The 26,544-nt window shown below is 41.5% G+C and overlaps 2 protein-coding genes across 4 annotated transcripts in view; one reads left to right on the top strand and one right to left on the bottom strand.

Annotated features, from left to right (window-relative positions):
• The window catches only part of cfap210 (cilia and flagella associated protein 210), a 109,170-nt gene that overhangs the window by 28,609 nt on the left and 54,017 nt on the right, over nt 1-26,544 (top strand). For both annotated transcript variants that reach the window (XM_078552121.1, XM_078552120.1), the window contains exons 2-3: nt 8,813-8,882; nt 25,297-25,374. In XM_078552121.1, the coding sequence (XP_078408247.1) occupies nt 8,813-8,882; nt 25,297-25,374 (148 nt within the window). The remainder of the gene's footprint in view (nt 1-8,812; nt 8,883-25,296; nt 25,375-26,544) is intronic.
• phospho2 (phosphatase, orphan 2) lies at nt 225-8,556 on the bottom strand. 2 transcript variants are annotated; one of them, XM_078552124.1, is made up of 2 exons: nt 8,419-8,556; nt 225-1,348 (listed from the first exon to the last, which is right to left on the bottom strand). In XM_078552124.1, the coding sequence occupies exon 2, from the start codon at nt 1,329-1,331 to the stop codon at nt 603-605; it is 729 nt and encodes a 242-aa protein (XP_078408250.1). In that variant the 5' UTR covers nt 1,332-1,348; nt 8,419-8,556; the 3' UTR covers nt 225-602. The 2 variants fall into 2 exon arrangements, with proteins under 2 accessions (XP_078408250.1, XP_078408251.1); XM_078552125.1 differs by having other exon boundaries at nt 8,368-8,444.

Raw genomic sequence — 26,544 nt, 5'->3', positions numbered from 1 at the left:
CAGCTGTGAGTGACTATTCTTAATATGAAAAACAACAGTGCAGTAGACAAACAGCCCATTGAAATATGTAACTATTTGTTTCACAATGATAGCAAACTGTGCTTTGTTCGACAATGTTGATTGAAGTAGTTGAAATTTAGTAGAATTATGAAACAAGCTTAATGTACATTTATATTGAGTCTGGAGTAATGCACCATTCTCTACCTGCAAGATCATTCCTAATGTAAGCAACAAGTAATTTTATTATAAAGTACAATCTCATTACACATTGATATGTATTCAATTTAAACACCATTCCAGGATATTCAGGGGAAATGTCATGAGGTAAAATTTAAATAGCAAACTTGACCAATTCAAATTCCTTTGTTAACTCTTTAATAGTTTTAAGGTCAGACCAAAGGGTTCAATAGCCACAGTGTGGAACAAACTGTCAATCCACAGCTTCATTATTAGCTGCTGATAACTTGCTGAAATTAGAGTGCCCAAGAAAAGTGTTTTTAATTCTACAATTTTGCTGATAATTAATTAAACATTTTTGAATTATAATAAAATGAAAATAAATTTTGTTTTTGTTTACAAACAAATCTACAAAAGAGATTTCCTTAAGTCTTCAAACATGTTTTCAGATAAGACAAGATTTCTTCACCTGATGACCATATCACAATTGATGGCTGCATAGAACCAGAGCATCTATCAACCAATTCATGAATCAGTTTTTCTAACTTGTACCCTTTTCTGACCATAGCAACATCACACTCTTTCAAACCTCTAATGGGGCACAAGTCATTCCCTCCATCACCAGTATAAATAGTTTTTTTATATTGTATCCCTGCTTTAAGTTGATTAGCAACAAAGTCATCCAATGCTTTTTTTTTGCAAAGATTATCAGGGCATTGCAGACAGTTGTGAGAATGAAATTTCTCAATTGTAAGATGATTTTGTTCATCAAAATTTGCTGGATTTGTAAGAATGCTATTAAATGCTAAACTGCTATTTGTTACTTCTAAGATCCAATTGATGAAAAATGTATTTGAATCAGAAATTATTATGCAGTCAACTTGATCTTTGTTTTGGCAAATGAACTTCAGGAGATCATCCATCCCTGGAGTATATGGCATGGATTGCATAACCTGTTTCATTACAGATTCCTTGATTCCTTGGTCTCCAATGTAGGCAAAGACCTTTTGCATGTATTCATTCCAGTGTTTTCCATCATATGTTTTGCGGAGCCAGTCTGGAAGCTTCTTTTCAGGTATACATTTCACAACCCAAGTGTCACTGTTCCCATCTACAATTGTGTGATCAAAATCAAAAACAAGTAAACTCTTCATTCTCTGGATACTTTATTCTGTTTAAAAAAAACAAGAAGAAGTGAATGGTTTGGCATGGCTGAAACTCTCATGTTGACTATAATAGAAAATTATGGGCAAGTCCCCTACTACATTCCCTACATCGTTAGTTACGATTAGTTGGTCCCCTACATCGTTAGTTATGATGCTGGGAAATTCCATAATAGAGAAGATAAGTAACTTGATGCAGCCCCAGTATTTTTATTCTGTGAACAAGCTCACACTAGAAATATAAAGCTGAGGGCAAACCCATATCCTACTTTTCTTTTGAGTACTCCACAAGTAAACTAATAAATTATTGTGTATGATAGAATCATAGGTCTGTTGTGCTTCAAATTAAGAAATCTCCATTATACCTATGTGTGTAATTATAGTGAAACTGGGAAATTGCAATTTTTAAGATGGGATCATGCATTTTGGTTAGGTTTTTCTTTGTTTTTTAGGCCTGAGGGCCTGCCAATAATTCAAAAATACAGATACGGGAGTGCAGGTGCCAGTTTCAAGGGAAATAGATGGTGTTCGTTTATATTACTTGCTATCAGGCCTCAATCAGGTCAAGATGGTTTGTTTAATAGGGCCCAAATTGTAACAAGCTAGAGTATATTTATATTTTTAATTCATTAGTATTTCCTATCAGGACTAATAAATCAAAAATTAAAAGAAAATTTTTAAACAAAGCTAACTTTCCAAAATAAAATTATGACACACTTTGACTACAACCAAATCACACTACTTAAAAAAATGTCTTAAGATCACTAAATATCCAAAGAACAAATATTTGGGCAAAAAATTGGCAATAGCGAAGGATGTGGGAAAATGTGAACTTGTCCAGTTTGGCAGGAAGAATAGAAAAGCAGCAAATTGTTTAAATGGGGAGAGATTGCAGAACTCTGCAGTACAGAGGGATCTGAGTATCCTGGTGCATGAATCACGAAAAGTTAGTATGTAGGTACAAGTGATTAGGAAGACAAATTGAATGTTGACATTTATTGCAAGGGGAATGGAATATAAAAGTAGGGGTGTTTTGCTACAGTTTTACAGGGCATCGGTGAGACCACATCTGGAGTACTGCATATAGTTTTGGTCTCCTTATTTAAGGAAGGATATAATTGCATTAGAAGCAGTCCAGAAAAGATTCACTCGACTGATACCTGAGATGAGGGGGTTATCTTATGAGGACAGCCTGGGCCTGAATCCACTGGAGTTTAGAAGAATGAGAGGTGATCTTATTGAAACATATAAGGTCCTGAGGGGGCTTGACAGGATGGATGCTGAAAGGGTGTTTCCCCTTGTGGGAGAGATCAGAACTAGGGGGCAGAGCTTAAAAATAAAGAGGTCTCCCATTTAAAATAGAGATGAGGAAAATTTTTTTTCTCTCAGAGCATCATTAATCTGTGGAACTTTATTCCCAAGAGTGTGATAGGGGCAGGGTTATTGAATATTTTAAGGCATATGTATATAGATTCTTGACTAACAAGGGAATCAAAGGGTATTGGGGATAGGCAGTATAGTGGCGTTGAGGCCACAGTTAGATCAGCCATGATCTTGTTGAATGGTGGAGCAGCTTCAAGGGCCCCCACTATTTCTCATCTACATGCTGCCCCTGGTGACATCATCGAAAAGCAATTTGTTAACTTTCATATATATGCTGACGAAATCCAGCTTTACCTCTGTCTGTGAACTCGAGTGGTCATCCTATGTTCTTGCACATCTTTCTCTCTGTCTGGTGTGCATTCTTTTGTTGCTGTTACATTGCGTAAACCCTGTTGCCTTTCTCTTGAATTAACTGAAAGCTAGCCGTTTGGGTAGTCAGTGTATTTATGTTTACCTGTGGCTTCATGTGCTCTGGCAGTGCCTACAGCCTGCAATATTGTGAGCTTGTCTTTTTCAATCAATTATTTTTGTACTTCAGGATGTGCAGAGCCCCAAATGCGCTGATTTAGCAGCCTTTCATATGTATCACTAAATTTACATTTTTAGGCTGCATTTTTCAATCTTGTTATGAAATTTTCAACCAGTACACCTGATTTCTACCCCAGGCTTTGAAATTCATATCGGTTGATATGATTTGACTTTGGCTGGAGCTGTGTGCTAAATTTTTCAAAATTTTATTTGGATTTTTGCAGTTGTCTTCACTCAGCTCCCAGGTATTAAACAAATTTGACCCTTTCTCTCCTGCCCACAAAAGGATGTAGCTGATCCTTTCCTTCTTCACTAGTGCCTTTTAGAAAGCTATCAAATGTCAGTCGGCACTTATGTTTAAACTTCTCAGGTGCCTCTATGACACCATCAGCCTCCTAATTCATATCATAGCTGGAGCTGTGTGTCTATTGCTGCAGCGGTAGCCATTCCATTTTTGAAGGATTCACTCAGTTTTTCTCTTTCTCTATTTCGGAATGATCTTTCAACCAAATTAAGCATTAAATTTGTTTAAAATGTTTTGGTTTTTACTGAGAGACACCCCACTGCCACCATGTTATGTCTTCTGGTTCCTATAAGTTAGAAATAATTGCACTTTGGACTCAAAATTCTGGAGCTTCATCAACTGTATTCCAGGAAACTCTAGGCCAGTTAGCCCAATGTCTGTCATTGGGAAAATGCTAAAATCCATTGTTAAGCAGGTAGTAGCAGGACATTTAGAAAATCAGTAATAGAAAATAGTAATTCAGACAGTGTCAACTTGTTTTGTGAAAGGGAAATAATGTTTGACAAATTTGTTAGAGTTCTTTGGAGATGTAACAAGCAGGATGGATAGAGGGGAACCATTAGATGTAGTGTATTTGGATTTACACAAAGCATTTGATAAGGTGCCACATATAAGGTTACTACACAAGATAATAGCTTATGGTGTTGGGGGTGATTTATTAGCATGGATAGAGGACTGGGGAACTAACAGGAAACAGGGAGTCGAGATAAATTAGTCATTTTCAGGTCGGCAGACAGTAACAAGTGGGATGACACTGGAATCAGTGCTCCGACCTTGACTATTCATGCCTTATATTAATGATTTGTATGAAGGGACCGAGTTTATTGTAGCCAAAATTGATGATGATACAAAGATTGGTGAGAAAGCAAGCTGTGATAAGGACACAAAGAGTTTTTAAAGGGATATAGATAAGTTAAGTGATGGTGTAAAAATTTAGTAGATGCAGTATAATGTTGGAAAATATGAGGTTGTCCACTTTGGCAGGAAGAACAGAAAAGCAGAATATTATTTAAATGGAGAGAGACTGCAGAATGCTGCGGTACAGAGGGATCTGGGTGTCTTTGTATACGAATCAAAAAAAGTTAGCATTCAGGTACAGCAAATAATATTGAATGTTGGCCTTTGTTGCAAGAGGGGTGGAGTATTATAGTAGAGAAGTCTTGCTGTAACTGTACAGGACATCGATGAGACCGCACCCAACTACTGTATACAGTTTTGGTCTCCTTACTTAAGGTGGGATATACTTCCATTGGAAGATGTTCAGAGAAGGTTCATTAGGCTGATTCCTTGGATTAGGGGTTGTTTTACGACAAAAGATTGAGCAGGTTGGAGTTTAGAAGGATGAGAGGTGATCTTATTGAAACATATAAGATTCTGATGCGGTTTGACGGGTTCACCAGACTTCTTCCGGTGATGGCGGGACTGTCTGAAGAGAGATTGGAGAAACTGGGCCTTTATTCTCTAGAGTTTCGAAGAATGAGAGGTGATCTCATTGAAACCTACAAAATACTTAAAGGAATAGACAGGGGAGATGCAGATAAGGTGTTTCCCCTGGTTGGGGAGTCTAGAACCAGGGGACACAATTTCAAAATAAGGGGGAAGCAACTTAGGGCCAAGGTGAGGAGAAATTTCTTTACTCAGAGGGTTGTGAATCTTTGGAAATCTCTACCCCAGAGGGCGGTGGAAGCTCAGTCATTGCGTGTCTCTAAGGTAGAGATTGATAGATCTCTAATTAGCAATAAAATAAAGGGTTATGGGGATAGTGTGGGTAAAAGGCATTGAAGTGTTCGATCAGCCATGATCGTATTGGATTTTTAAAAAATTCATTCATGGGATATGGGCTTCGCTGACTGGGCCAGCATTTATTGCCCATCCCTAGTTGCCCTTGAGAAGGTGGTGGCGAACTGCCTCCTTGAACCACTGCAGTCCATGTGGTGTAGGTAGACCCACAGTGCTGTTAGGAAGGGAGTTCCAAGATTTTGACCCAGCGACGGTGAAGAAATGGCGATACATTTCCAGGTCAGGATGGTGAGTGACTTGGAGGGGAATTTCTTGGAGGTGGTGGTGTTCCCATCCATCTGCTGCCCTTGTCCTTCTAGATGGTAGTGGTTGTGGGTTTGGAAGGTGCTGTCGAAGGAGCTTTGGTGAATTCCTGCAGTGCATCTTGTAGATGGTACACACTGCTGCCACAGTGCGTTGGTGGTGGAAGGAGTGAATATTTGTGGGTATGGTGCCAATCAAGCGAGCTGCTTTGTCCTGGACAGTGTCAAGCTTCTTGAGTGTTGTTCGAGCTGCACTCATTCAGGCAAGTGGGGAATATACCATCATACTCCTGACATGTGCCTTGTAGATGGTGGACAGGCTTTGGGGAGTCAGGAGGTGGGTTACTCATCGCATGAATCCTGGCGTCTGACCTGCTCTTGTAGCCTCAGTATTTATATGGTTAGTTCAGTTCAGTTTCTGGTCAATGGTAACCCCAGGATGTTGATAGAGGGGGATTCAGTGATAGTAATGCCATTGAACATCGAGGGGTGATGGTAGGATTCTCTCTTTGTGGAGATGGTCATTGCCTGACACTTATGTGGCATGAATGTTACTTGCCATTTGTCAGCCCAAGCCTGGATATTGTCCAGGTCTTGTTGCATTTGGACATGGACTGCTTCAGTATCTGAGGAGTCATGAATGGTGCTGAACATCCCCACTTCTGACCTTATGATGGAAGGAAGGTCATCGATGAAGCAGCTGAAGATGGTTGAGCTGAGGACACTACCCTGAGGAACTCCTGCGGTGATATCCTGGAGCTGAGATGATTGAACTCCAACAACCACAACCATCTTCCTTTGTGCTAGGTATGACTCCAACCAGTGGAGAGTTTTCCCCCTGATTTCTATTGACTCCAGTTTTGCTAGGGCTCCTTGATGCCACACTCTGTCAAATGCGTCCTTGATGTCAAGGGCAGTCACTCTCACCTCAATTCTGGAGGTCAGCTCTTTTGTCCATGTTTGAACCAAGGCTACAACGAGGTCAGGAGCTGAGTGGCCCTGGCAGAACCCAAATTGAGCATCAGCAAGCAGTTAATTACTAAGCAAGTGCCGTTTGATAGCACTGTTGATGACTTTGCAATACTTTGCTGATGATCGAGAGTAGACTGATGGGGCAGGAATTGGCTGGGTTGGATCTGTTCTGCTTTTTGTGTACAGGACAATTTTCCATATAGCCGGGTAGATACCAATGTTGTAGCTGTACTGGAAAAGCTTTGCTAGGGACGCGGCAAGTTCTGGAGCACAAGTCTTCAGTACTATTGCCGAAATATTGTCAGGGCCCATAGCCTTTGCAGTATCCAGTGCCTTTAACCATTTCTTGATATCAAGTGGAGTGAATCAAATTGGCTGAAGACTAGAATCTATGATGCTGGGGATCTCTGGAGGAGGCCGAGATGGATCATCCACTCGGCACTTCTACTGAAGATTGTTGCAAATGCTTCAGCCTTATCTTTTGCACTGATGTGCTGGGCTCCTCCATCATTGAGGATGGGGATATTTGCTCCTCATCCAGTGAGTTGTTTAATTGTCCACCACCATTCATGACTGGATGTGGCAGGACTGCAAAGCTTAGATCTGATCCATTGGTTGTGGGATGGCTTAGCCCTGTCTATTACTTGCTGCTTATGCTGTTTGACATGCAAATATACCTGTGTTATAGCTTTACCAGGTTGACACCTCATTTTTAGGTATGCCTGGTGCTGCTCCTGGCATGCCCTCCTGCACTCTTCATTGAACCAGGGTTGATCCCCTGCCTGATGGTAATGGTAGAGTGGGGGATATGCCGGGCCATGAGGTTACAGATTGTCTTTGAGTACAATTCTGCTGTGGCTGATGGCCCACAGTGCCTCATGGACGCCCAGTCTTGAGTTGCAAGATCTGTTCGAAATCTATCCCATTTAGCACGGTGGTAGTGCCACACAATGCGATGGAGGGTATCCTCAATGTTGAAGGCGGGGCTTCGTTTCCACAAGGATCGTGTGGTGGTCACTCCTACTGATACTGTCATGGACAGATGCATCTGTGGCAGGCAGATTGGTGAGGATGAGGTCAAGCATGTTTTTCCCTCTTGTTGGCAGAGCAAGCTTGATGGGCTGAATGGCCTTCTCCTGTTCCTATGCTGAGAGGCGGAATCTCGAACTAGAAGGCACAGTTTAAAAATAAGGGGTCTCTCATTTAAGGAGATGAGGAGGAGTTCCTTGAGCAGTGGAGGCTGGGTCATTGATATATTCAAGGCTGAGTTAGACAGATTTTTGATTGGCAAGGGAGTCAACGGTCAAGGGTTGGGGTGGGGGGAAAAGTGGACTAGAGGCCATAATTAGATCAACCATGATCTTGTTGAATGGCGGAGCAGTCTGAATAGATTGAATGGCTTATTCCCACTCCTATTTCTTATGTTGGATTTTGAATCTCTCCATGTGGCTGGTAGACTGATACATTGTTACCCCATACATGACTGCAGTGCAGCAATAATATGGCACTCCGGGATACATTCACATTAAAATTAGTTCCTAGTTGTTATGAATAATGTATAACACCCTAATAATTTCCACAAAGATTTGACTTTAGATTTGGTCATGCACAGCTCTCTTCGAGCTGCTGACTCTGGGTAGGCCGCAACAAGAAGTCTCAGTTTTCCTCGTACAGATTTACTGAAGGGACTAAGTGTAAAAATAAACCTGCAGTACGGAGGGTAAATTATTAATAACCCGACCGATACCCTACCGTCTGCAGCAAGCTTCAGTTTTCCGAACTATTTTAATTGTTGTACCTGGGAGGGATCATCACTGCTTAAAGGAACGACAGTTCAAGCATGAAATACCTTTGTAATGTCTTGAAGACCTTCATGAACAGGAATCCTTCACTCAAAGTCACAGCACCTAAGTTGCCGGGCTGTCGGAAGTCCCCGCTTCGCTTCACTCCCACACACCGCCCAGCGGTGGCGCTCACGAGCGGCCTGGCCCACTGGGCTCCTGCTGCCCCCGCCGCCGCCGCCGCCATTGACGGAGTGTAGCTCCACCCACCGGCTGGTTGCCTGGTAGCCGGGAACATACTCCTGAGGCAGGGGGTGGAGCGTCTTCTTCACACTTCCGGCGCTGTTGCTGAGCAACTGGCGAAAGGGAACACACCCAAGGGTTGTTGTGAGTTGAATGAAATAAGTGATCCGTGTCCGCGCTTGGACATTAACTTCTGATGCATGTTTTCCGTTCCTTAAGCAAATGGCGACAGCTACAAACCTCACGCCTCCAAACAGAAGACCGATGAGTAACAGTAGCGGCAGTTCCAGTGAGTTTTTATGGAAAGGATCCAAGGACGCGCACTGCCATGGTGCATTTATACTCGTTGTTGCCAGGCAGTTTCACTCGGCACCGATCCTATAAATCCAGGAGTCAGTGTCTGAGGCATTGGGCGTGGGGCGCTGAGATCTGAGGCTTTGCTCACTGTGTCTCCATCGTTCCAGGGGCCTCCTTAAGGCCCTGCAAATTATTTATCTTAATTGCATCATGTTTTAATGGTTAAAGACGGCAGACAATATTTTTGTTTGCATACAGTCATCCAAGGGTAAAGGATGATGCAATTTTTACAAAATGCTTTCAACCAGTAACGAAAGTAACTTCTTTTGAGTGAATGTTATCAATCCAACAATGTTCAGTAGACTTCACCATGTTAGTTGATGATATGAGTGAAACAGGAATTGTACTTTAAATGAATAATTTTATGGTCAGTGAACAGAGCCTGAATGAGCATTTGAGGAACTGCAAACCAGATGGAATTTGTATTTGTAGATTTCTTGTGCTGAATTTGTAGCCTATAAACAAGGCATTAGTGGAATGAAAATTGCAAAAACAACTAAAAAAAAAACCTACCACTAAAGACTTACCTGTTGTGATTTCCAGGCAGAACTCAATTTGGGCGACCAGCATTCCTGCTGGAAACAGAGGGAAGAGGGACAAAAAGGAATCAGCTATCACTATTAGGACATTATTCATTCAATCATGAGATGTGAGCAGCACTGGCAAGGCCAACATTTATTACTTAGTTGTCCTTGAGAAGCCTTTTTGAACAGCTGCTATCTGTATGATGAAGGAACTCCTACAGTGCTGTTAGGTAGGGAGTTCCAGGGTTTTGGCTCAACAATGATGAATATATGTTAGGATAGTGTGTGAGTAGGAGGGGAACTTGAAGGTGGTGGTTTTTCCATGTACCCTCTGCACTTGCCCTTCTAGGTGGTTGATGTTGTGGGTTTGGGAGGGGCTGTCATGGAAGTCTTGGTGAGTTACTGCTGGCACGGTATGTCATTGTGAAGGTAGTGACTGTTCAACATGGTGATTGGGGTATCGACTGTTTTGTATACTGGTTGCGTGGCCTATCTTCTCTGGAGGGATTGTAGTCTGACCCAGGTAATTACTTCAAATTGGTTTATTAACACTATACATAGGATAGGTTACAGAGTGAGAATGTCTGTCATGTTCCATCCTCTCTCCCGAGTGTCTAGCACATAACTAGTGATGTCACAATTACATCATGATCAACATCACATTATCATAACTATTCAATTAAATTAATAAATTGAAATATATTCAATTATACTATACCTCCCCCCAAGTATACTATCAACTTCTTCAAGACATCTTGGAGACATGCGGGTGTTCCTCTGGCCCGTAGAGGACATTATGATCAGCAAAATGGAACAGCAGCTTTCCAGGACTGCGGGTAATCAGAATGTAAATGCCAGGACTGCAGAACTGGAAGGACTGTGGAACCTTTTCAAGGAAAGATTGATCCAAAAGAGAAGACTGAAGGGCATTGACACCTAAACTCTCTTGAACATAAGAAGAGAAATTGAGACACGCTCAGGAATCTTCTGCTCCCTCATAACAACTGGGGAAAGACCTGAAAAGACAAAAGATCTTCAATTCCAATGAAGATGTTCACAGCCATATTATTCACTGCTGCATTGAGAATGAAATGGATTGAAGATCTGAGATCCAAATGAATCTAGACAACGAGAAGAAGAACAACAAAATTCTTGTGGGCATTGCAGGAAACGAAGAAGAAATGATTTCCCAATGATATTTTGGAAATTATATTCACTTTCTGTAGGCAGTGGTAACATAGACACACTTTCCTCAGTGCGAGGCTGCTCCACTGTGGGCAATGGAAAGATTTTGAGGATAAGTAGATAAGACAACACTATTTTCAACAATGGGACGAATTTATAAAACAATATGAAGATGAAATTCCTGTGCAGGACTCCTCGGTTGTAGAAGCTCTGAAGATTTGGCTTCAGCTTCTGTGCTGAATGGCAGCTTTAGTGGGAAGAGGTTTTTCAGATGAGGATGAAGGGTGGGGAGCAATCTACTTTCACCCAAGCCAATAGGCTCTACCAACATAAAAACAAAAAGCAAACAACTGCGGATGCTGGAAATCGAAAACAAAAACAAAAATACCTGGAAAAACTCAGCAGGTCTGGCAGCATCTGTGGAAGGGAGCATAGTTAACGTTTCGAGTCCGCATGACTCTTCAACAGAACTAAGGAAAAATAGAAAAGGGGTGAAATATAAGCTGGTTTAAAGGTGGGGGGGGGCGGGGGGTGGTGGGGTGGTGCGTGTTTGGGACAAGAGAGCTGGATAGAGGGCCAGTGATAGGTGGAGATAACCGAAAGATGTCACAGACAAAAGGACAAAGAGGTGTTGAAGGTGGTGATATTATCTAAAGGAATGTGCTAATTAAGGGTAGAAAGCAGGACAAGCAAGGTACAGATAGCCCTAGTGTGGGTGGGGTGGGGTGAAAGAATCGAAAAAGGCTAAAAGGTAGAGATAAAACAATGGATGGAAATACATGTAAAAATAATGGAAATAGGTGGGAAAAGAAAAATCTATATAAATTATTGGAAAAACCAAAAAGGAGGGGGAAAAATCAGAAAGGGGATGGGGATGGAGGAGAGAGTTCATGATCTAAAATTGTTGAACTCAATATTCAGTCCGAAAGGCTGTTAAGTGCCGAGTCGGAAGATGAGGTGCTGTTCCTCCAGTTTGCGTTGAGTTTCACTGGAACAATGCAGCAAGCCAAGGATGGATATGTGGGCATGAGAGCAGGGTGGAGTGTTGAAATGGCAAGCGACAGGGAGGTCTGGGTAATGCTTGCGGACAGAACGAAGGTGTGATGGAGAGTGAACTACTGCTCAATGAATAAACCTCACCTCACTCATGCCGTAGGATGATAATACACTGGCTCTACAAATGACTTCAGAAATTCTTCCATGAAAGACACCCAGTTGTCCAGTTGCAGGTTGTCATCTGCTTTCTCCAGAATGTACCAGTAGTGTACTGACATCTCCAATCATTAAGGATATGTGATGATTGTAAACAACATAGAGGGAGCCAATGATCTGTTGCTTCTTGTAGCGAAGAGTGGTAATTAGCCGACCTTTTGTTGGAAGGTTTGTGCCACCTGACCTTGCAATTTAATATCTGATGGATAGAGGGTTGTTGACTGGAGACAGTCCAGATGATTAGTTAGGATTGTAACACCAGCTCCAGTGTCAATTTTGAAATCAGTGTCAAAATCTTTAACTTCCAACTGACCAATGGTCTTGATCAAGACTATTTACTTCCCCTAGAAACTCCATAATTTTGTCTCTGTCATTATTTCCAATTTCTTGGATGGTGTGCATTTCATAAATATTTTCCTGTCTTCTTCCTTTATTCAAGTTGTTGGACTTACAGAAGTGCTTCCCACACTGGAAATGCTCTGCGCCCCCTGTTGGGCAATTTTGGCATCTGTGCTGTTTCTTTATACCTCAGCGTAAGCATCTCAAGAAGGCTGTTGTGGGGTTTCCTGCCCTTTCGCCTGTTTTGGCAGACCTTTGAATGGGTGGGGGCCCTGCCCTTGGGCCACTCAGCTAACAGAGTCATCTAAAGCCATGACAAATTTAGCCTGATTTATCTCTCTGAGTTCAGCCTGCCTCGCGTACTTAACTGCTTGATCAAGAGTGAGGTCATCTTTGGTCTGTAAAAAATCCGAGAGCCTTTCATCACAGACTCCAATGACAATGCGGTCGCGAATAAGTTCAATTCTCAATGCACCGTATCCGTAAGACCTAGCTGGGTGATATAGGTCAGTAAGTAATAATTCAACAGATTCCCTTGGTTTTTGGGATCTTTGATTAAACTGCACTCACTCAATCATGATGTTTTGTTTCGGGCTAAAATATGTGTTGAAGGCTTTAGGACAGCCTCAAAATCTGCAGAGGTCTCTTTCACACCCTGTCTCAAGAGAACATCGTCGGCAACCGGTCCAACTGCGTAAACAAATGAACTGACCTGGTGCATCTGCTCTTTAGCTTGGAGGCCCAATGCTACACGATACCGGAGGAAATGTTTCTTCTATAACTCCTGCTTTTGGCCTCTGTGTGGGTGCTCTAGACTTTTGAACGGGCGGGGTAGGGGCAATGATTGCTCACTGGGTACGGACATCGTGACTGCTTTCCAGTTTGCCTCCTTCTTAAGAACGTTTGTAGATTCTCACTTCTGCCAGGTTTTCTTGCACTTTCTCGCCATGGTGTCTCATCAATGGCACCAACCCTTCATTAGATTGGTGTCACCATCACTGTTTCCGTGTTTTGTATACTGGTTGCATGGCCTATCTTATCTGGAGAGACTGTAGTCTGACCCAAGTAGTTACTTCAAACTGATTTATTAACACTATGTACAAGATAGGTTATAGAGTAGGTTTGTCTCATGAGTACACGCTGTTCCATCCTCTCTCCCGAGTGTCTAGCACATGACTGCTGATGTCAAGGTTACATTATGATTTACATTACTATTCTATTAACCCATTATACTACACCAATGGTGTTGAACTTGTTGAGTATTGATGGAACTGCATTCATTTAAGTGGTAAGTATTTAATCTTATTTGTGCCTTGTAGAGGGTGGAAAGGATACCATTCTTACACTATTTTCATCTTAACCCAATTTACAACTGCTACTTCTTCAATCTCCTCATAGTTAAAAGACTAATAGAATATTGACCTTTATCTCAGGAGGACAGAAATATAAAAGAGTGGAAGTTATGTCACAGGTGTATTATGTCCTGTGGTTCCCAGAAGTTTGAAATAATCACAACTGTTTTACAGAGATAAAGGAACTGACATTGAATGTATTTCTCAGATCTCACCATGTGCTGTGGAATGATACATTGTTGGTTGGGTACTATATAGGCTATAGTGAACACAAGAATTAGGAGCAGGAGTAGGCCATTTGGCCCTCAAGCATGCTCTGCCATTTGTTAAACTCATGGCTGATCTGATTGTGGCCACAGCTTCACTTTCCTGACTGCCCCCATAATATTTGACTCCCTTGTCAAGCAAAAATCTATCTAACTCATCCTTGAATATATTCAATGATCCAGCCTCCACTGCTCTCTGGGGAAGTAAATTCCATAGACCAACAATCCTCTGAAATAAAAATTTCTCCTCATCGCAGTATTAAATGGGAAACCCCTTATTTTTAAACTGTGTCCCCTAGTTCTAGACTTCCCCACAAGGGGGAACATCCTCTCAGCATCCACCCTGTCAAGTCCCCTTAGGATCTTATGTGTTTCAATAAGATCATGTCTCATTCTTCTAAACTCCAACCTGCTCAACCTCTCCTCATAAGATGACCCCTTCATCAGGAATCAGTTGAGTGAACATTCTCTGAATTGCTTCTAATGCAATTATATCCTTTCTTAAGTAAGGAGACCAAAACTGTACACAGTACTCCAAATGTGATCTAAGGCCTTATACAGCTGTAGCAACATTTCCCTACTTTTATATACTTGGTTCCCCTTGCAATAAACGTCAACATCTATTTGCCTTCTTGATCATTTGCTGTACCTGCATACAAACTTTTTGTGATTCACGTACCAGGACACCCAGATCCCTCTGTAATCTCTCTCCATTTGAAAATTATACTGCTTTTCTATTCTTTCTCCCAAAATGGACAAGTTCATATTTTCCCACATTATACTCAATCTGCCAATTTTTTGCCCACTCACTTAACCTATTTATATCCCTTTTTAGGTTATTTATGTCCTCTTCACAACTTAATTTCCTACCTATTTTTCTGTCATCAGCAAACTTAGCTACCATACAATCGGTCCCTCCATCCAAGTCATTGATATAAGTTGTAAATAGTGCAGTAGTGAGTGATATAGTTCCTAACTCTTCGAATAATATAACAACATTACAAGGGAATTATGAAGCTATCTGAAGTATTGCATTCAGTTCTGGGTACAGGACCGGAGAAAGGCTTTATTGGCGTTAGAGTGGGTGAAGCGTAGGTTTACCAGAATGATACCAGGGCCAACAGTGGGTTAAATTATGAGGAGAGTTTGCATAGGTTAGGCTTTGATTCCTTTGAATATAGAAGATTAACAGGTAACTTACTTGAAATAATTAAAGTACAGTTCAGGAGATGGCCATTTTCAGCACTACTTAAATGGATACTTGCTCTCGGATAAAACGCTGCAAAGGTTTGAGAGATATTTTGCTGGTATTAGACATAGTTTGTGGCCATTTAGATGATTTCAGAAGATGTACCAGGGTCAAAATAATTTTTCTTCGAGGTCTCTTTTTGGGATTTTATCAAGGGCTACTTTTTGATTTTCAGTTTTTCCATTCACTTTTTCCATTCAGACTAACTCCTCTATTAGGTGATGCAGTCATGTCGTAAGATTACCTCCTGAATTTGTGTTGATTTTTTTTTAGGATATTTTTCTTTAGATAAATAGGATAGCACAAATACCAAAGACTGTGTATATATGTGTATGTATAGTTTGTATTATACAATATTATTGTAATTAAATCATTCATTCCTCATGCACTTGGAAGCAGATTCAATAGAAACCGTCAAAAGGGTATGGGATAAATATTTTTGAAGGAGAAAACATTTACAGAAAAGATGTATAGAAAAGAACAGGGGACTAGAACTAATTGGATAACTCCTTCTGTACTGTAGAATTTTATGAAATAGTTATATCTGGTCCAATTTAATTTTTTAAAAATAGCTCATGACTTACAAAATGCAATCAGTTCCAAGGTCTTTTTCAGCCTTGTAACATTACCTCTGAGCAACTTTTACCTTTGGCTATGCCAGTGAGATTCGGACGAGAAGTGTAGGGGCATATCTTTACACATTAACTTTAATGGCAGGACATCAGTCTTCTATAAAATCAACAACATTCCACACAACCTTTTTCATCATAAAGGGTGTCTTGGACCAGGTTCTAACAGCAAGGCGGCTCTGGAAGCGCCTCGTGTGTGACCAGAGGGTTGGTTAATGATTGTTATTTTTATTTTAAATTGTACTACCCACAGATAAAGAGGGTCACAGACTGATCATAGTGGCAGATCTGGACAATGTCTCTGTCTAAGGCCATATCCCACTCCATCAAACACTCCTGGGATAATTAACAATTATCACGTTGTTAAAAGTGTACATATGCTGTTAAGTATGAGCCCTAACTTTCTCCGGTAGGTTTAATGAACAATAAATGTGTAAATGCAACAGATTTTTTCAAATAACACAGAAGTTAAGGGCCAGCTCTCACTTTTGCAAGGCACAAATGGACCTCAAAGTTATGGCGATCTGCAACTCATGGTGTATCTTGTCTTTAGCTGAACATGCTGGATAATTTACATATTAATAACAGTGTGCATTGTGAACACACCAATTTCTCCCATCAAGATTTAGGCCTCAGTATAACAGTATACAGTGTTAGGTGTATGTTTATAAAATAAGAAATTGCTCTAATCTGGGAAAAAAGATGACTGCAGACAACTTGCCAAAGATTCTGGAGACTGTAATCAGCAAAGAAGTTTGAACTATTTCATTGCAGCAGTTAAACCACTTACCTAAATGAAGAAATGATAGAGATTTTATGAACAGTAGTTACAGACTTAACCCTGAAAGTCTACCTGTTTTACCTTATGCCAGAAGTTAACCTTTGCAATTGCATACTATATATTAGTTTATGATCCTCATAGAGACTGATGACCTTTAAAAAGATATTTGAATATTCAATGACTGACTGGAAGGATCACACAAGAAGATTTCAAATTTTAAGACTATTACTGTAACAAACAAACTAAAATCAACATTGACTAAACACTATTTCAGTAGGCAACTTATACTCTAAACTACAGAAAAGTTTCTCCATTTAACTCTTAAAATTACTAAAAATCCCCTCCATGGTTATACTTTGCTCTGTCCCTTAAGTGGACACTTCATTCTCCAGTGACCAGTCCAAAGCTATTCTTAGTTCCCGATGGCTTACTTCCTTTTTCTTTTTCCAGCCAGGTAATGTCTAATCCTTGAACTAACTTTCGCAGTGAGGGTTACCCTGGGGATTTCTCCCTCTAGCCTAAGCTAGGCAAATATTCCAGCCTCATTTAAATCCTCAGAAATTTCATTTCTTCAATCCGAGCATTTGCTCCCACTCACATTCTGCATGTGGAATAACAGAGAGAGGCTGCCTTTATTTCTCTGCTCTTACTCTCTCTCACTTTCATGCTCTCTCACTCTCATGCGCTCTCTCTTGCTCTTTCCCTTGCTCTCTGTCAGATTCTTGCAGACTGACTTTTTGTCTTTGAGGTTCAGATATCTTAATAAACCCTGTGAGCTGATACTGCAATGGCTTGCTATGGACTCTTCCCCTCTCAAAGCTCATCTCATGCAAATCATATGGGTCTTGTATCCAGGTAGAAATGCTAATTAGCTATTCTTTAGAACCCCAACTCCATGTTACCTTTGAAATTAAATAGACAATTTAAAATATAACCATTTATAAACCTGACATCCATAACACCTCCCTAAGAGACTTGAAGACTAACAGTATATCCATGGTCAGCACAGCTGCTCTAGTCATTGTTTATAGATGTGAGTATCTTGCACCTTCTTCCCAGTCAATCAATATGGGCCTCACTGTCCATATAAATCATAAGAAATAGGAGCAGGAGTAGACCTATCGGCTTATCGAGCCTGCTGCGCCATTCAATAAGATCAAGGTAGTTCAGAATGTGGCCTTAACTCCACTTTCCTGCCTGCCCTCCATAACTCTCAACTCCCTTGTCAATCAAAAATCTTTCTAATTTAGCCTTGAATATATTCAATGACCCAGTCTCCACTGCTCTCTGTGGAAGAGAATGACTAATGACCCTCTGAAAGAAGAAATTCCTCCTCATCTCTGCCTTAAATGGGGACCCTTTATTTTTAAACTGTGCCCCCTAGTTCTAGATTCCCCCACAGGAAGAAACATCCTCTAAACATCTACCCTGTCAAGCCCTCTCAGGATCTTTGTATGTTTCAATAATATCACCTTTCATTCTTCTAAACTCCAATGAGTATTGGCCCAACTTGCTCAACCTTTCTTCATAAGACCATAAGACGTAGGAGCAGAAGTAGGCTATTCGGCCCACCAAGTCTGCCCTGCCATTCAATAAGATCATGGCTGATTTGATAATCCTTAACCCCACTTTCCTGCCTTTTCCCCATAACCCTTGATTCCCTTACTGATTAAAAATTTGTCTATCTCAGCCTTGAATATACTTAAATATACTTAAAGACAACCCTTTCATTCCCGGAATCACCCTAATGAACCTTCTCTGTACTGCTTCCAATGCTAGTATATCCTTCTTTAAGTAATGAGACCAAAACTGTACACAGTACTCCTAATGCCCTGTACAACTGTAGCAAGACTTCCCTACTTTGATACTCCATCCCAATTGCAATAAAGGCCAACATTCCATTTGCTTTCCTAATTACTTGCTGTGCATGCATGCTGACCTTTTGAGATTCATGTATAAGTACACCCAGATCCCTCAGCACAGTAGCATTCTGCAGTCTCTTTCCATTTAAATAACATTCTACTTTTCCATTCTTCATGCCAAAGTGGACAACTTCACAATTTCTCATATTATGCTCTATCTGTCAAAGTTTTTCCCACTCACTTAGTCTATCCATAGCATTTTGCAGACTCTTTGTATCCTCTTCACGACTTGTTTTCCTACATTTTTTTGTATCATCAGCAAATTTGGCTGCAAAACAGTCTGTCTCTTCATCCAAGTCATTGATATAGATTGTAAATAGTTGAGGCACCACTACTGATTCCTGTGGCACTCCACTAGTTACAGTTTGCCAACCTGAAAATAACCCATTTATCCCAACTTTCTGTTTCCTGTTAGTTAGTTAACCCTCTAAACATGCTAATATATCGCCCCCAACACCATGCACTCTTATCTTCTGCAACCTTTTATGTGGCATCTTACCAAATGCTTTTTGGAAATCAAAATACATCTACTGATCCCCCTTTATCCACCCTGCTTGTTGTATCCTCAAAGAATTCTAATAAATTTGCCAAATACGATTTCCCAACCAAGCTATCTAGGCTTGTTGTCAAGCAGGATTTGGAACAGGTCACATGATCCTTTTTACTACTGCATTTTACCCTAAATTAAAGAAACAGTCCCAAAACATATCCATCTTATAAACCTCATATTGGTATCAATTGGAAGTTGAATGTAATTATGCTATGCTGCAAAGGGATGGCGATATTGAAAAATCAAGTATATTTTTGTTCTTCTAATTAGTTAGATTTTATTAATTCATGCTTAATCACCTTTTTTATCTTTATTAACTGTAAATGCTGATACCAAAGTTTATTGTAATTTACATTGTTAAATAAAACAGTTATCAGTGGCAGTGGGGGATATTGATGAAGGTGTGGCTACTGAGACCCTGCAGAACCTGTCCTCCAATTGGCAGGAGCACTCTATATTCATCATGGAAATAACCTCCTCTGAGAGTGTCCGCAATCTTGGGGCTTACATTCAGATGCAGTTTTCCCGTTCTCCCTGTATAGCAGTGAACTGCACAGGAATCACCATGGAAAGCTCACTTCTGAAGATGCAGGAAGAAGCTTTTTACTGGGATTTAAAACCTTTAAACCTTGTCAGATTTTTATGTTTTTGAAGGTGAGCTCAATTTAAATGCTATTTCAGCTCATATCACATGGCTTTCCAGCTGATGATCAAAATTTGGCTTGGTCTTTTATTTTAAGTTGATCTATGTTGGAATGGAGTCCCATACGTGGTCATCTGACATCTATCAGGCAGCTTTCCGACAACTCCTTCAGTGGAGCTGGTACCAAACAGTACTGGTTTCATCCTTTCCTTTCAACAATACTAGTAATGCTGAGATGGCGGACCTGATGCTTAGGCAAGTCCTGGAGAGAACACTCCAGCTTTGTGATTTACATTGGCACAAAACAGTTAGAAAATATAGATAGTTTAAGTAGGTTTATTTGTATTTGTGGATGTTAGGAATTAGTTTTAGCTCTAAAGTTTAAGTTTGTTTGTATTTCTGTATTTGTGTGTTTAGAAAGGGTCAAATTGAGTTTTAGTTTCACTTTAAAAGGTGCCTGCATTTCTAATGAGAGTTTTACAACTGTTGTAGCTAAGTTAAACAAACAAGAGTAGAGAAACTGGGCTGTTCCTTAGCAACAGGGGTCCGGAGAGGCAGGTCCCCCCATAGACACACACACAAGAAGCTAGAAACAGCAGCTTGATATGGAAGCTGTTTGAGTTCAGTTATTTTGACGACAGCTGCCAGGAGAGACTGGAGCAGAGGGGACAGATAGCCAGTCCCAATCTAAAGAAAAGACCCTAAAATTCAGGGGAGTGGAACAGGGGAAAGTCCCAAGAAGACCTTCTAGTCAAAAGGGAAGGACAGGAACCTGGAAAAGGTCCTGTTAAGTGAAGGTAAGAGTGAGGGGCAGAGAGAAAGGCTCCAAGCTTCAGATTTAAAGAGACATAAGCTGCAGAAAGCAGATTTATTTAAAGTGAAAACAGCTTGCAAGAGGCCAGAAGGTCCATAGAGACGGCTGAAGATCTGTAACACTTTGCTATGGGCATGTGAAGCAGTGGTGTACTGTTGATGGCTGAGTCAGTGAGAGAGAGAGTGCATGGAAGACAGCTTGAATGCATGTTGTGACCCAGGGGAGAGGAATATTTGAAGGAGAGTTTGAAACCCTGGAGGTGAACCCCTGCGGAAGGTGTCTGAGAGAAAGCATTGGTTTGGGTAAAGATTCCGAGGCAAGTTCTTAGAAAGAGGAGATTGGGAACCCTTGTGTGAAAGACAGCGTTCAGTGAGACTGGTTGGCTCACGGTGTGACAAGCGTCTGGGGGGAGATCCATAGCATCTGGTTGAGGTGGCATCTGTCACTTGGTTGCCAATTGGGTTACATGGACTGTGTACTTACAGTGGACATTAAAGTATAAGATAGCTTTTGTAACTTGTGTTATCCTTACAAATCTGTATATATCTATTAAGGTATAGTTGTGGGTGGAGAAGTATTGTAATATTGTTCATCTTTTCTTATTTAGTAAATGTTTTATGTTTTTGTTAAAAAATCATTAGCTGACCCCGGTAACTCTGTTCAGTAGCCCCTCTCCACATATCTAAACAAACAAATAAAAGTTAAGATCTATCAAGCTGGGTTTCAACATGCGATCAGGCTTGTCCAGTGGTAACCTCAGCTGGGGAAATGGGAAAAAACAGTTACTGGTTATAAGCTCTCACTCGATTGGCATAGAGCATGAGCGCTAGGGCTTAATTCCTTTGGTGGGAGTGATCATCGCCCTCATTGGATAGCTACTACCTGCCTCAAGCTGGGCAGTCCCCAGTCAGTTAGGTGCTGTCCCGCCACGGCCTGCTTGCTTCAATGGGTGCTTGGAATGTAAAGAGTCATCTCTCAACAGGCAGGTTGCTAACCTATGCCCCAGACAAGACAAACTCAACAAAGAAGACACCTGTATTTTGCAACACAAGCTGGTACATTAGGACCATTTTTCCTGGCCTTACTGACGACCTTCTGCAGGTTGTTGATGCATGCAGGACAGCTGTGATCGACAAAGAACTTACAAGGCTCAATGTAGACATTGCTGCCCTTCAAGAAGTTGGGCTGGTTCAAAGTGGATCCCTTAAAGAGAAACACTACACGCTCTTCTGGCAGGGGAATACACAAGAGGTAACACGTGTGTATGGAGTGGGTTTCCCAGTTAAAAAAAACACTACTCACAATGATTGAACCCCTCCCCCTTCCCCGCTCAGATGGTGCAGAGAGACTTATTACACTTCGCTTGTCAACAAGCGAGGGGCCAGTTAACCTCATGTGCACCTACCCCGACACTTACCTCCACCCCAGGTGTTAAGGAGCAATTCTTTAAGGCACATGACACTGCCATCAGCAGAATTGAGAGCATTGAGGACTGTACCTTCGAGGGTCTTCAGTGCAAGGGTGGGTACCCGACTACACAGCTTGGCCAATATGCATGGGGCACCGGGGAATCGACAAAATGAACAAGAATGGACAGAGGCTGCTGGAGCTATGCTATGTTACCATGGACTCTGTGATGAACAGCTACTTCCAAACTAAGCCATGCCACAAGGTGTCCTGGAGACATCCGAGATCATGCCACTGACACCAGCTGGATCTCGTCATCACCATATGTACCATCCTCAGAGTCCTCATCACTCAAAGCTATCACAGCACTGACTGTGACACTGACCACTTCCTGGTGTTTAGCAAGGCCTGGCTTCAGCCAAGAAAACTATACCACTCCAAGAAAGGTCTTCCTTGGATTAACTCTTGCTGTACCACTTACCCAGAAAGGACCCAGGAGTTCCTCAACATCCTCGATCAGGCTCTTTTGGACAAGAACACCCAAGGCCAGAGTGTAGTGTCAAAGTGGGATCATCTGCACAGCACCACCTATAACTCTGCACTCAATGCGTACATGTAAAAAGATCAGAGGGAAGATGAGGCTCATTGGATTGAAATGGAGCCAGTTATTACAGCCAAGAGGAGAGCCCCCATGAACTACAAGCAGGTCCCTAGCAAACAAAATCTTCTCAGAGCTGCCGGAATCAAATCTCAGCAGACTGCTTGGCACTGTGCCAAATAATACTGGTTGAAACTCTGCAACATCATACAATCTGCTGCTGATTGCAGGGATGCTAGAGGAACGTATGAAAAAATCCAGAAAGCAACAGACTTGGCAGCAACCAAATCAACTTCCTTGAAGATAAAGACAGGGATAATCATCACTGAACCTAGTAAACAGATGCAAAAGGTGGGTGGAGTGCTATCTTGAACTCTACGCACCAGAGAACATTGTCCCTGAAGAAGTTCTCAGTGCCATTCCAAACTTTCCTGTTATTGAGGAACTGGACAGTGAGCCTACCATAGTAGAGCTCAACAAGGCCATTGACTATCTTGCCAGTAAAGCTCCAGGAAACTATGACATTTCACCTGGAATCATCAAAAGTGGAAAACCAGCACTGCTACAGCATCTCCATGAACTTTTGTGTTTCTGCTGGAAGGAGATTAGTGCCTCAAGATATGTGTGATGCAAAATAGACACCCTGTGCAAAGACAAAGGGGATCACAGTGACTGCAACAATTCCGTAGGCATCTCCTTGTTAAGTATTGTGGGGAAGGTCTTTGCTCGCGTTGCTCTGACCAGACTGCAGATCCTGGCATCCCACGTTTAACATTGCGTCCGGATGCCTGAAAACCACCTCCCTCAGCAGGTTCTCTTCTCCCAGCTCTCCATTGGCCAAAGCTCAAAGGGCAGCCAAAGGAAAAGGTATAAGGATACACTCAAGGTCACCCTAAAGCACAGAGGTATTAACACCACTGACTGGGAAGAGAATGCTGCTGATCACTCAGGATGGCACCACCTCGTCCATCAAGGTCTAAGCCACTTCGAGGCTCAGTGACTCGACAGCGAGGTGGAACAGCGCCAGCAGAGAAAGGAGAAGGAAGTCAGCCCAGGGCTGTGATATCCACTCCCCTGCGCAACAGTGTGTCGCCACTGCAGAAGAACAGAATTGAGCTCCTCAGTCATCTGAAGTCTCACCAAGCCTGATGGACGTAATCCTCGATTCAGAGGAACCGCCGCCACCGAGACTCAGTGCAGTTTCAGAGCTGGCCGATCAACAGTTAACATGATTTTCTCACTTTGACAGTTATAGGAGAAGTACTGCAAACAGCACAGACGATTCTACATTGCTTCCATAATCCTCACCAAAGCGTTCAACCTTGTCAGCAGAGGCATACTTTTTAAACTGTTGTGGAAAATAGGCTGCTCGCCTGGACTCCTGGCCGTTATTTCTCCTTTCCGTGAGAACCTGCAGTTTCATCAGTTACAATGGAGCATCACCAGAGGCTTTCAAGATCAGCAGGGGTAAAGCAGGGCTGTGTCCTGGTGACAACTCTCTTCTCTCCATGCTGCTATTGCACGCTTTTGGCAACTCAAATCAGGGTGTTTATCTGTATGCCAGAGCCGGTCACAAGATGTTCAACTTGGCAAGACTGTGCGCCAAGACCAAAGTGCAGAATGCCCTAGTTTGTGAGCTGTTGCTTGCTGGTGATGCTGCACTGGCATCCCACACTGAAATTCACTTGCAACGGCTTGTAGATCGGTTCTCCCAGCTTGGACTGACAATCAGCATCTGGAAGACCAAAGTTACGGACTAGGCCATAGAGAGTCCCATCTTCCATCAACATTGACAACCTCGCTCTGGAGATCTCGATAGCTTCACATATCTTGGATAAACAATTACCAGCAAACTGTCCCTTGATGCTGAAATCAGCAACAGCATTGCCAATGCCACAGCTGTAATGTCAAAGTTGAGAAGTTGAGTATGGGCCAATTGCAAACTAACTGAAAATACAAAGCTCTATGTCTACCAGGCTTGTGTCCTCAACAAACTCCTTTACAGTAGCGAGGCAAGGACAACTTATGCAAGCCAAGAAAAGTGGCTGAACAGCTTCTGCTTCCGCTGCCTCAGATCAATATTGGGCACATTCTGATAAGACAAAAGTGCTGAATATGTAAGTACACCAGTGCGCAGGGATCCCCAGCATGTTTGCCCTCTTGAGTCAGGAGCGACTCTGTTGGCTGGGTTGTGAGAGTCCAATGGATGACAGTTGCCTACCCAAAGACATGCTCTATGGTGAACTTGCTATTGGCATGAGACCAACAGGTCACTCAAGTCTGCGATACAAAGGTGTCTGCAAGTGAGATTTCAAGTTGGCTGGGATCAGAGTCAAGGTCTAGGAAGTCCTCACTACTGACTGGAGTACCTGGGGACAAGGTCAGGAAGGGCTTGGAAAAATAGAGGACAGAAGAAATGACCAGATGGTGAAAAAGAGAGCCTGCTGGAAGGAAAAAACATCAGGCAACCTTGGGCCAATGCTTTTCATCTGTGCCAGCTGCAGAAGGGACTGCCACTCATGAATCAGCCTCTAAAGCCATAACAGACAATGTTCAATGTAGAAATACCATATAATCTGGGTGCAGACCTTCATCTCCTGAGATGGTCTATAATATTGGACAATTCAAGACCTCAAAGATATCATATACAAAACCACAGATATAAAAAGTATAGCGTGGTCTTTTCCACTAAAACCGTAAAGTGTTTGATAAAATTTCTCACAAGAGGCATGACTAAAATGATAGCTTGCAGGATTAAATTAGTATTTGGATCACTGATGGGAGCCCGAAGGTGTTAATCAATGGTAGTTATTATAATTATGCAATTTTGAATAGTGTTGTCCTGCTGTTTATATCTACTACATATGCATTGTAGGTAGAATATCTTCAGTTCAGAACATCAATGAGTGTGTGCCAAGGTGTCATGAGGAGAGCGATCTTGGGAAAGTGGATGGTAAGTTGCACTTAATACTGAGAAGTATATGGTAATGCATATCTGCTAAATTACAGAATAAGTTCTAAATTGTTAAACAAGATGTAACACTAAAACTGATTTTAGGTGATCATAAAATTAGAAAACACAAGTTAAGTGCCAATTAATGAGTAACACGTTGAATTGTCAATTCAAGCTACCCAGTACAATGTAATTCACTGATTTTGGATCATGTCTGAATTTTCAAAAATAGGTAAATTCCAGATTTAGTAGACTAGGAGGCGTTAAAAGTATAGTCTTCGCCACTTATACCATCCACACTACTCACGGGCAGCCATCTATAATAAGCAAATAAAAGGAAGTCATGCATATATATGGCGCCTTTTACAACCGCAGGATGGCTCCAAGTGCTTTACAGCCAATGAAGCATTTTGTGAAGTGTGATCACTGTCGTGATGTAGAAGATACTGCAGCCAATTTGTGCACAGCACAAGCAGCGATGCCTTAATGACCAACTAATCTGTTTCGGTGCTGTTTTTCAGTGTATAAATATTTGAACAGGACCCATTACTAGAATAGGGTCACCATTTGACCTCAGAGCTAATAACGTAGGTGTAACTTAAAACATATTAAACGATCCAGCTATTTTGGGCAGTTCAATAAGTTTTTTGCACATTGTTAATTTCCTGTACTTAACAACTTACACACTGTTGAGGAACATAGGCATCTATATCCTCTGTCCACTACTTTAGTCACTTGTCAAACAAATTTGTTCAGGAAATAAGGTATGACTAAGAAATATGACTCATATTTCCCTGTGTTGAATAAGGGCCGCCTGGTAAAATTACTTGTATTCATGCGAGTTCAATGGCAATCAATCAGAATATGCTCCACAAACAAATTAAGATCATGTGATAGTATTTGTTTTAAGTTCATCCCTCCCTTTTCCCCCTGATTTTCTTCTATTCTTGAGATGTCTTTTACCATGTAGACAGATACAAAATACTTGTTCAAAGCCTCTACCATTTCCTTGTTTCCCATTATTAATTCCCCTGTCTCATCCTCTAAAGGACCAACATTTCATTTACTTACTGTCTTCCTTTTTATATACTTGTAGAAGTTCTTACTGCCTATTTTCGTGTTTCTTGCTAGTTTTCTTTCATATTCTAAATTTTCCCTCTTTATTAATTT

This window comes from Cetorhinus maximus, chromosome 11 (assembly GCF_964194155.1).
Source record: "Cetorhinus maximus chromosome 11, sCetMax3.hap1.1, whole genome shotgun sequence".
NCBI classification, from domain to species: Eukaryota; Metazoa; Chordata; class Chondrichthyes; order Lamniformes; family Cetorhinidae; genus Cetorhinus; species Cetorhinus maximus.
This window is presented reverse-complemented; position numbering and strand designations above follow the sequence as displayed.